The 9,879-nt window shown below is 59.8% G+C and overlaps 3 protein-coding genes across 5 annotated transcripts in view; 2 read left to right on the top strand and 1 right to left on the bottom strand.

Moving 5' to 3' along the window:
• Tnxb (tenascin XB) overlaps positions 1 to 6,263 on the top strand; it is a 61,761-nt gene extending 55,498 nt beyond the window's left edge. The window contains exons 24-37 of the mRNA XM_013355021.2: positions 1,009 to 1,290; positions 2,119 to 2,427; positions 2,710 to 3,045; positions 3,281 to 3,403; positions 3,534 to 3,677; positions 3,870 to 3,989; positions 4,077 to 4,220; positions 4,306 to 4,436; positions 4,541 to 4,673; positions 4,757 to 4,908; positions 4,998 to 5,094; positions 5,181 to 5,342; positions 5,484 to 5,647; positions 5,984 to 6,263. Coding sequence (XP_013210475.1) covers positions 1,009 to 1,290; positions 2,119 to 2,427; positions 2,710 to 3,045; positions 3,281 to 3,403; positions 3,534 to 3,677; positions 3,870 to 3,989; positions 4,077 to 4,220; positions 4,306 to 4,436; positions 4,541 to 4,673; positions 4,757 to 4,908; positions 4,998 to 5,094; positions 5,181 to 5,342; positions 5,484 to 5,647; positions 5,984 to 6,085 — 2,399 coding nt within the window. The 3' untranslated portion in view covers positions 6,086 to 6,263. The remainder of the gene's footprint in view (positions 1 to 1,008; positions 1,291 to 2,118; positions 2,428 to 2,709; positions 3,046 to 3,280; positions 3,404 to 3,533; positions 3,678 to 3,869; positions 3,990 to 4,076; positions 4,221 to 4,305; positions 4,437 to 4,540; positions 4,674 to 4,756; positions 4,909 to 4,997; positions 5,095 to 5,180; positions 5,343 to 5,483; positions 5,648 to 5,983) is intronic.
• The window catches only part of LOC101994656 (RT1 class I histocompatibility antigen, AA alpha chain-like), a 629,094-nt gene that overhangs the window by 186,604 nt on the left and 432,611 nt on the right, over positions 1 to 9,879 (top strand). The window lies entirely within an intron of this gene.
• Positions 6,278 to 8,829, bottom strand: LOC101980226 (steroid 21-hydroxylase). 3 transcript variants are annotated; one of them, XM_005370790.2, is made up of 10 exons: positions 8,625 to 8,829; positions 8,465 to 8,560; positions 8,111 to 8,253; positions 7,913 to 8,008; positions 7,723 to 7,824; positions 7,544 to 7,630; positions 7,225 to 7,425; positions 6,849 to 7,027; positions 6,657 to 6,760; positions 6,278 to 6,569 (listed from the first exon to the last, which is right to left on the bottom strand). In XM_005370790.2, the coding sequence occupies exons 1-10, from the start codon at positions 8,827 to 8,829 to the stop codon at positions 6,301 to 6,303; spliced, it is 1,482 nt and encodes a 493-aa protein (XP_005370847.1). In that variant the 3' UTR covers positions 6,278 to 6,300. The 3 variants fall into 3 exon arrangements, with proteins under 3 accessions (XP_005370847.1, XP_005370848.1, XP_005370849.1); XM_005370791.2 differs by having other exon boundaries at positions 7,907 to 8,008; positions 8,111 to 8,244; positions 8,471 to 8,560; XM_005370792.2 differs by lacking the exon at positions 8,465 to 8,560 and having other exon boundaries at positions 7,907 to 8,008.

Raw genomic sequence — 9,879 nt, 5'->3', positions numbered from 1 at the left:
GGAGGGCACCACAGGTGAGCCCAGGCCCTGCCTCCCACTTTGGCACAGCTCCCATCCCCAGGGCCTTCCAGAGACTTGCCCTGTCCTGAGCCTAAGAGGAAAAGCCTTTACAGAAAGGCCAGTCCTGCCTTGGACTGGGCACAGTCTGAGTGTTTTATACTCATCGTCTCCTTCCTAAGGAGCTTTTAGGCTTGGTTAACTGGGGTTCCAACCCAAATCCAGTCTTGGGCAGCCACGTGACATGGTTGAGCCACCTCATCTGCACCACGGCCTCCCCACTGTGCCGGCAACCAGTGGCCCACTCCCCACTGTGCTGGAGACCGGTAGCTGGCACCCATGTCCTCTTCCTCCCAACCCTGAGACATGAGATGGGAAGGCCTGGCTGCAGAAGACGATGGAAAAATCTGGTGTTTTTGTGCCCATGAGTCAGCCCCCAAGGAAGGGGTGGAGTGGGTCCCATATGACCCTTACCCCACTCCCAGGTCCGTGAGTCAGTCACCCCAGACAGACATTAGGGGCTGGAGCCCTCAGATACCATAGTTCTTCCCCAAACCTTCATTATGCAGGCTTGTCAGCTGCCACCCTCACGTGGGCAGGTTGCCTCTCTGCCCCACCTGGTCCCGGGATATTAATTCTGGACTGTGTAGGAGATGTGGGGCAGCCCCAGGCTGAGGGGAGCTCTCCCCACTTGAGAATATCTCTCTGGCACTCAGATGCCCCCAGGGGCCTCAGTTCTGGCCACAGCCCTGTCCAGAGGAAATGAAGACCAGTCTGTGCCCACCGCTAGCCCTCCCTCACTGTGACCCTCTGTGACCTGACCGCAGCAAGCAGGCGGGCGCCAGGCAGGAAAGGGCTAGGCAGTGCCTCCAGAGACAAGGCGGCTCTCCCTCAGTCCGCCACAGCAGGACCATGCAGGCCTGGCATCCTCAGGTTTCTGTCCCTGAGGCCACACATCCCAAGTCTCCAAGGCTGGAGACACTAACCTGAATCATCCCATTCTCCCCTCAGGCCCCCTGGAGAAGACGCCGCAGCCCCGCCTCGGCGAACTCACAGTGACAGGAGAGACCACTGACTCTCTGCACCTCTCGTGGACGGTGGCCCAGGGCCCTTTTGACTCCTTCCTGGTCCAGTACAGAGACAGGGATGGGCAGCCCCAGACAGTGGTCGTGGCTGCAGACCAGAACGAGGTCGCCATAGAGGGTCTGCAGCCACGCCGGAAGTACAAGTTTCTGCTCTATGGGCTGGCTGGAGGAAAGCGCCTGGGGCCCGTCTCTGCCCTCGGAGTGACAGGTGAGCTGCCCTGCCTGACCACAGGCCTGAGGAGTCTGAGGACAAAGAGATTGGCCAGAGAGGATGGTGGGAAGGGCAGGGGCCTGTCCAGAGCCAGAGAAGGGAGGACCTGTGCCCACCCCTGGGGCTGATCCTTTGAGAGAACAGGAGCTGGGTTAGGCAGCAAGGAAAGGCCTCGCGGGCTCCCTGCCCCTGTCATCCCTGCCACCTGCTGCTCCCCACTACCCCGTTAGAACGGCTCCATCCCTTTGCTGTCTAGGCGCGCGCACACACACACACACACACACACACACACACACACACCGCCCCGTTCTCGGGAGCCAGGGATGTGTTTCAAATGGAAAATCACCGGGAAATCCAATGGGCAGAGGCCACTGACACCCACGTCAGATCGGCCAGGCCAAGGGCACGAGTGTGACTTGCCAGGCACGTACACCAGCCACCCCAGCCCGTGGTGCCCGCACTAGGAGTGGGGCCAGGGAAGAACCTAAGGGGCCACTGCTGAGGGGGTTGATGCACCAGGTTCTGGGAAACAGGCAGGGAGTCTGGTCCCGAAACAGCAAGCAGCTGAGGAGGGACCAACAGGCACAGTAGCTTCCCAGGCCGGAGATCCCGGGGCTGGGCTCAGAGAGGCCTCCTGGGTGTCAGGAGGTAACACCAAGGCAGGGGTAAAACAAATTCAAGAACTGGAAGGTTCTAGAAGATGCCTGCTCCCTCCCTCTCCTCACTTGGGTTACCTGCCTGAACTGTGAAGTGTCTTCATCTCAGAATGGGCAGGGCAGGCGCCCAGCACCCTGTAAAGATCCCACCCTGCTTTCTCCCGTGCAGCCTCAGAAGAGGACATGTCAACCCCAAGCCCCACTGAAGCCCCTGAAGCCCCCCGCCTGGGAATGCTGAGAGTGACGGAGGCAACCCCAGATTCCCTGCGCCTCTCCTGGGGTGTGGCCCGTGGCCCCTTTGACTCCTTTGTGGTCCAGTACCAGGACACAGAGGGACAGCCCCAAGCCCTTCTTGTTGATGGACACCAGGACAAGGTCCTCATCTCAGGCCTGGAGCCCAGCACCTCCTACAGGTTCTTCCTCTATGGCCTCCGTGAAGAGATGCGCCATGGGCCTGTCTCTGCAGAGGGTACCACAGGTGGGCTGGCCTGCACCTTCCTAGTCTGGGGTTAGGAAGGGTGGAAGCGGACATCCAGAAGCGGCTGCCACAGGGAAGGCATGAGGAAGGCGCCAGGAAGGGTCGAGGTCTACCCTACACTGCCCCTTCTCTTCCCATTCGGTCACTGAACCCACCTGAGGTTCTGTTCCTCATGGGTTCTTCTGACCAATAGGGAAGGGTGACAGACGTGACGTGCTCCAAGCCTTGGGGCTGGCATATATCTGTGTCTCCAGACCTTTTTCTCCTACCCACTTCCCACAGGTCCAGTTCCTGCTGGTCAGACCCCAGGGGACCCGGGGCCCCGCCTGTCCCAGCTGTCAATGACGGACATGACCACTAGTTCTCTGCGGCTGAACTGGGAGGCCCCGCTTGGTTCCTTTGACACCTTCCTAATACGCTTTGGGGTCCCCTCACCAAGCACCCTGGAGCCGCATCTCCGTCCTCTGCTGCAGCGAGAGCTGATGGTGCCGGGTACGCAGCGCTCAGCTGTGCTTCGGGACCTGCATCCTGGGACCCTGTACAGCCTCACTCTGTATGGGCTGCGTGGGCCGCACAAGGCAGACAGCATTCAGGGCACTGCCCGCACCCTCAGCCCAGGTGAGGACCCACGCTGGGCACCGAAGAGGGGGCATTGGACTTTGCAGAGTAGTACCCAGCAGGTAACGGGGGTCTGGAGAGTGGGCAGAGGACTTGAAAGCATTAGAGACTTCTGTCCTGGGAACCTTCCAGAGAGGCATGGTGGACCTCTCTGAAGCCAGAGCACTCAGGGAGAAGGGGGAGGAACCTTCTTACCCATGCCCTCCTCACTGCACCCCTCCCTTGCTGTCTTCAGTTCTGGAGAGCCCCCGTGACCTACAATTCAGTGAAATTGGGGAAACATCAGCCAGAGTCAACTGGGTGCCGCCACCATCCAGGGTGGACAGCTTCAAAATTTCCTACCAGCTCGCAGATGGAGGTGATAGTCCCGTCCTGCCAAGACCTCCTTAGCTCTCCTCTCCCGCCCGCCCCCACCCCCGCATACCCGCCCATTCTCCAGCTGGTCTCAGGCCTCCTGGGTGACCCCCGGGCTCCACCCATGTTCACAGGAGAGCCACAAAGTGTAGTAGTGGACGGCCGGACCCAGACCCAGGTCCTCCAGGGCTTGAGCTCAGACACTCGCTACGAGGTGACTGTGGTCTCCGTCCGTGGCTTCGAGGAGAGTGAGCCTCTCACAGGCTTCCTCACGACAGGTGAGAGGGGCACCATGACAGGCAGAGAGAGAGAGAGAGAGAGAGAGAGAGAGAGAGAGAGAGAGAGAGAGAGAGGAGCAAGGGCTGGCCAGGGTGAAGAGGGGACAGAGGGATCCCAGGGAGGCAGTGAAGTTGGGAGAGTCAACAGTGGGGACAGTGGCAGGGAAGCCTCTGAGCACCTGTTTCTGCCAGTTCCCGATGGCCCCACCCAGCTGCGTGCACTGAACTTGACTAATGGATCCGCGCTTCTGCACTGGAAACCCCCCCACAAACCCGTGGATGAGTACAACGTCCAGGTCGCATCCCCCGGGGGTGAGCATGGCTGAACCTCCTCTGAAGAGGTGGGGAGAGCAAGGTACAGCATGATGGGCAGGAGCTGATGTTCATCCCCACTCCCAGCCCCACCCCTGCAGGCCTCAGCACCCGGCAGCGCCGTGGATTACCCGCTGACAGACCTGGCGGTTGACACCAACTACACGGCCACCGTGCGTGGTCTCCGAGGCCCAAACTTCACCTCGCCAGCCAGCATTACCTTCACCACAGGTAGAGCCGGGGGTGCATGGGGAAGGGGTCACGGGAGGGTCAAGGCAGCAGATACGGGCTCACCCATCTCTTCCTACGTCCCCAGGGCTGAAGCCCCCCCAGGACTTGGAGGCCAAGGAAGTGACCCCTCGCACGGCCCTGCTCACTTGGACTGAGCCCGAAGTCTCACCCACAGGCTACCTGCTCAGCTTTGACACCCCTGGAGGACAGATTCAGGTACCCCAGCCCTGCCTCATCTGCCGTCTGCTTTCCATAGCTAGATTTGGTGGTGCCCCTCTGGCCATCTCACCCTCTGCTGACTGTCCCTTGTCGGTCTCCAGGAAATCCTGCTTCCAGCAGGAACCACCTCCCACCGGCTTCTCCGCCTCTTCCCTTCCACCTTCTACAGAGCCCAGCTGCGGGCTGTTTGGGGCGAGAGCCTCACGCCCCCTGTGTCCACTTCCTTTACTACAGGTACTGACCCTGGGCCTGAGCATAGGCGGGCGGCTGGGGTCTGAGACTTGGGGACAGACGGACTCCCCATCTCCTCTCCACAGGTGGGCTGCGGGTCCCCTTCCCCAGGGACTGTGGGGAGGAGATGCAGAACGGGCCCAGCACCTCAAAGACCACCACCATCTTCCTCAACGGCAACCGCGAGCGGCCTTTGGATGTGTTCTGTGACATGGAGACGGATGGGGGCGGCTGGCTGGTGGGTTGCATTCAGAGCCCGGGGACCTGGGTAGCACAGGGGCCGATGCCCAGGAGCCAAAGCCAGTGCTGCCCTTGTCTGCTCTCCAGGTGTTCCAGCGCCGCATGGACGGACAGACGGACTTCTGGAGAGACTGGGAGGAGTATGCCCATGGTTTTGGAAACATCTCCCGGGAATTCTGGCTGGGTCCGTGCCTCATAGGGCTGGGGAACCCGGGAAGGGATGGCAGTCCTGTGGACCCCAGGACCCTGATGGAGCATACTCCACCCCAGGCAATGAGGTCCTACACAGCCTGACGCAGGCTGGAGACTACTCCATGCGTGTGGACCTGCGAGCTGGAAAGGAAGCTGTGTTCGCCCAGTATGACTTCTTCCGCGTGGATTCGGCAACGGAGAATTACCGCCTGCACCTAGAGGGTTACCATGGCACCGCAGGTGAGGGCGGGCCCGGGACGGGGTGAGGGCGGGCCCGGGACGGGGTGAGGGCGGGCCCGGGACGGGGTGAGGGCGGGCCCCGGGACTGGGTGAGGGCCCGCACGGGGGCGGTCCTCACCACATCTTCCCATGCTTTGCCAGGGGACTCTATGAGCTACCACAGCGGCAGCGTCTTTTCTGCCCGTGATCGGGACCCCAACAACTTGCTCATCTCCTGCGCTGTCTCTTATCGGGGGGCGTGGTGGTACAAGAACTGTCACTATGCCAACCTCAACGGGCTCTACGGGAGCACAGTGGACCACCAGGTGGGGGCCGTGGAGGCACAGGCTGGGCTCTGGGTCACTCGGGTTGGAGGACTCTCACGTGAATGACTGAACTTCTCGCACCTCAGAGGCTCATCTGGGAAATGGGACAGTAATACCAGTCTCACCTAGGAAGCTTGAAAAGTCTGTTTATTAGTGGATACAAGGCGCCAGCTCAGAATGAAGCCTCAGCCCTTTGCAGCTGAGGGCTAGGCAGGGAACGTGAGGAAGAGGGATGGACCCCCGGGGGGGTCACCTGCAGGAGCCGGGTGGGGATGAAGGAGTTGCCATTGGTGAGTGCTGGCTTTGACTCTCCTCCCTCGACAACTTTCTCCTTAGGGAGTGAGCTGGTACCACTGGAAGGGCTTCGAGTTTTCGGTGCCCTTCACGGAAATGAAGCTGAGACCTAGAAACTTCCAGGCCCCTGCCAGGGGCAGCTGAGCCTGTTCTCCCACCTCGCTCATACCCCAGTATGACTACCGAGCACTGAGGGGCCGTGCCAGAGAAGAGCCAGTATGCCTCTACTGCCTAGCTCACCAAAGAGGCCTTCTCTACCACGATCTCACAGCACCATGTTTACAGGGGGGAGGGGAGGGGCTAGTAACGGAGCAATAAAGGAGAAACTGAGGCACGAGGCTGGTACTGGTCCTATCCTGTCAAGGGTTCTGGCCCTGGTCTTGGGGCATCAGGTTCCTGGGCTGCAGCCGCACCTGGAAAGGTCGAATCAAGAGATTGACGCCAGTGAAATTCTGGGGCTTCAGGGAGGGCAGGGTGCCATCTGGTGGTGGCAGCAGCGTGAAGGCCTGGAGCAGGCGCGCCAGGACCACGAAGAGCTCCAGTCGCGCGAGCGGCTCTCCCAGGCACACACGGGCCCCACAGCCGAAGGATAGGGTTTTGAGGTCCTTGCCGGGTTCCAGGAAGCGATCTGTGGGTCATGGACAGATAGCTCGGGAAGTGCGTCCCAACCGAGGCTAGGGCCCTTCCGCTCCCGTGCCTGACCCCTCCCTCGTACCAGGACAGAACTGGCCGGGCAGTTCCCAGACCATCTCGTCCAGGTTGGCGCCTTGGATGTTGGGGATGATGATGGTGTCCTTGGGGATGTCATAGCCAGAGATACTGAGGGAAGGCAGAGTCAGAAGCTGTCCGGGACCCTGGGGGGGGGCGGGGGGGTGGTTCTCACTCAACCCTTAACCCAGGGAGTCACCTGCTAGCCCGAGTGGTGCGATGGGGCAGGGCCAGGGGCACCACAGGCCGCAGGCGCAGCACCTCAGCGATGGTAGCCATGAGCAAAGGCAGCTGCATTCGGTTCTTGTACAGGAGCTGGGAGCTGGGGGCACTGGGGCCCAACTTGAGGTCTAGTTCTTCCTGCAGTCGCTTCTGGATCTGAGAAGAAGGGACAAGTTTGGATCTGGGGACCAAGCTTTGCGCTGGGTGACTCAGGGTTGCCCAGCCGGCAGCCCCTTTATCCAGCCACCCAGCTAAGCCTAGAGCCCCGCCCCCGCACCCGTGAGCAGAGCCCAGGCCAGGCAGAGGACTGGGCCAAGGGGCCGGAAGGAGCCTCACTCTCTCCCATAATGCACCTCAGGGTGATGAAGCAGGAAAGCCACAGTCCAGGAGAGCGTGGTGGCTGTGGTCTCAGTGCCCCCGACGAAGAGGTCCACCACGGACATGTGCACGTGCCCTTCGTGGAGCTGCCCTGCATCCGTGCCCTCCCTTTGCTGCTCCACGCCTTGAAGCATGTAGTCAAGCATGTCCTTCCACTGGCCTGCTACCAGGCTGTCCTGCAGAGGGCAGGGAAAGGAGCAGGCTGGGTGCCCAGCAGTGATGCAGGCGCTGCAGGCACATCACTGGCTGAGGCTAGGGGGGGTTAGTGCTGGCGCGGTATCCTGCGGCACACACCTTGTGCAGCTTCAGCTGCTCCCTTACGATATCGTCCCTGTTCTCCTGGAACCGCTTCAGCTTCCAGAGGCCCGGATTGGGGAGGAACTGGGACAGGTAGGGGAGTCAGCTTCTGGATGGAGACCAGCCACCCCCTAATCCCGCCCCAACCCAGGGGAGTCTGGGATGTGCTCCCGCACCCTGAGAAAGGGAATTATTTCCAAGATTTGGACGGACCAGTGGCTCCAGGCTTGCAGCAAGTCCTGCACACAGCTGTGAACCGTGTGTACCAAAATGTCGTCCTGCCGGAAGAGGAGAGCATACTTTGGGACCAGCAAAGGTCAGGAGGGCCTGAGGGAGGGGCTCGAGGGGCAAGAGGGCAGCCTTGACCTTGTCTCCAAACGTGAGGTAGCAGATGACACTGCACGTGAGCAAAGAGAACTCCTTCTGGATGGCCACGGGGGCGCCAGCCTGCGCGCGCATGCGCTGTGGAGAAGAGGCAGGCTGCACGGGCTGTGGGCACCGAGTGGTACTGGGGGACAGGGACGCTGACCCCGGGAGGGCCAGGCCACAGGAGCACGGCCTCACCTCGCAGAATTCCTGGGTCAGCTCCTCTACCAGGGGCTCCATGGAGTCTCGCACGCCCAGCATCAGAGCTGAGCGAGAGAGTTTCTTGTGGGCCTTCCACGTTAGCGAGTAGTCCCCTAGCGACAGGTCCAAGTCTAGATTTTCTGTAGGAGGGATGGCAGAAAGAGAGAATGACAACTAACCAAGGAAGCCAAAGGCCTGACCTACCTCCCCCCCTCCCATCCAGAAGTAGGCCAGGGCAGCAAGCCACAGCAGGTGTATCTCTGAGAGTTTGAGGCTAGCCTAGTCTACAAAAAGATTTTCAGGGCAGCCAGGGCTACACAGTGAAGAAGAAGAAAAAACCGTGCCCCCAACTCTTACCATATGGTATCTGGGGTCGGCCCGCAAAGTCCGCCCATTTTTGGATCAGGGCCTCCTTAATGGTCCTATTAGAATTCAGAACGACCACATCTGGGGGAAAGAGCAGGTGTCAGCTGGGAGGGATAGGTCACCGGAAGAGAGCAGATTGGCTCACCTTGCAGTCCCATGCGAATCCTGTAGACAGGCCCGAGTTTCTGGGTGAGGTCAAACAGGTAGGTGGGAAGGTTAGGCTGTAGAAAGTGCAGGAACCCTGGGGCGAGAGGAGGCAGGCGGAGGCTCCGGAGCTTCCACCAGCCCCACAGCCAGCGGGTGCCAGCTAGCAGCAGCAGCAGCAGCAGCAGCAGCCCAGGTAACACCATGGCGGGACACTTGTGCAGGGGCCCTGACAAGGCTTTTTATAGCTCTTGGCCCCAGCCGTTCGTTATTAGCCTCCATTCCCCTACCGCGGTCCCATGCGCAGAGCAGTGTGTTTTCAAGTTAGCACAGTCCCGCTGGCCTTGGAGCTCATGGATCAAAGAGACCATCCATCAAGAAGAAAGGAAGAGATGCAGGACCCTGACCTTTCTGTGTGTCAGCCCTGTGGGCCGCGGCGTCCACCCTGAGGCCCGTCCCGCCCACCCTGCCCCACTTTGGGTCGGCTGAGTGGTGTGAATTTATCTTATCCCGGAGAAAAGAAAGAAATGGGAGTCTCCGCCCAATGTGCCTTTGGGTCGGCCGCTAGTCCCTACAAGTATTTTATTATTGGTTATTATTGCTACTACTTTATTTGTGATACTGGTGACTGAACCCAGGACCTTATACATTCTGGGTAAGCCCTCCCCTGCCAGCTGTGTTCACAGTCCTATGCCCCCATTATTGTTAACTTTGAGACAGGATCTCATCAGGTTGCCCAGGGAACCTTGAATTCACTATGTAGCTTGGCCTCAAACTTTGAACCCTCCCTCAGTCCCTTAAACATCTGGGGCAACAGAAGTGCCACCCCACTGGTCCCCTATGCAATTCTTTGCTGTTGTTCTTGGCTTGGTTGAGGCTGTTTGTGGGGATAGAGGGGGGTGCGTGTGTGGAGGCCAAAGGTCAACCTCAGGTGGTCTGTCCAGATGGAAAGACCCTGAGTTTTCATTTTCCTGGGGCTTCCAAATCCACTAGGCTGGCTGGCCGCTGAACCCCAGGGATGCTCCTGTCTCTGCCTCCCATCTCTAGAATGAGAACTTGTGCCACAGGGCTGGAGAGGTGGTTCAGCGTTTAAGAGTACTCGTTGCCCTTATGGAAGACCTGAGTTCGATTCTCAGCACCTACATGGCTGTTCACAACACCAGCTTAGAGTTCCAGTGCCCTCTTCTGACGCCAGAGGGAATTGCATGCACATACATACACACAGACAGGTTTTTTGTTTGCTTGTTTGTTTAGTT

The sequence above is a fragment of the Microtus ochrogaster genome, unplaced genomic scaffold (genome assembly GCF_000317375.1).
Source record: "Microtus ochrogaster isolate Prairie Vole_2 unplaced genomic scaffold, MicOch1.0 UNK87, whole genome shotgun sequence".
NCBI classification, from domain to species: domain Eukaryota; kingdom Metazoa; phylum Chordata; class Mammalia; order Rodentia; family Cricetidae; genus Microtus; species Microtus ochrogaster.
Note: the sequence above shows the minus strand (reverse complement) of the source record. Positions and strands in the feature narration are given on the sequence as shown.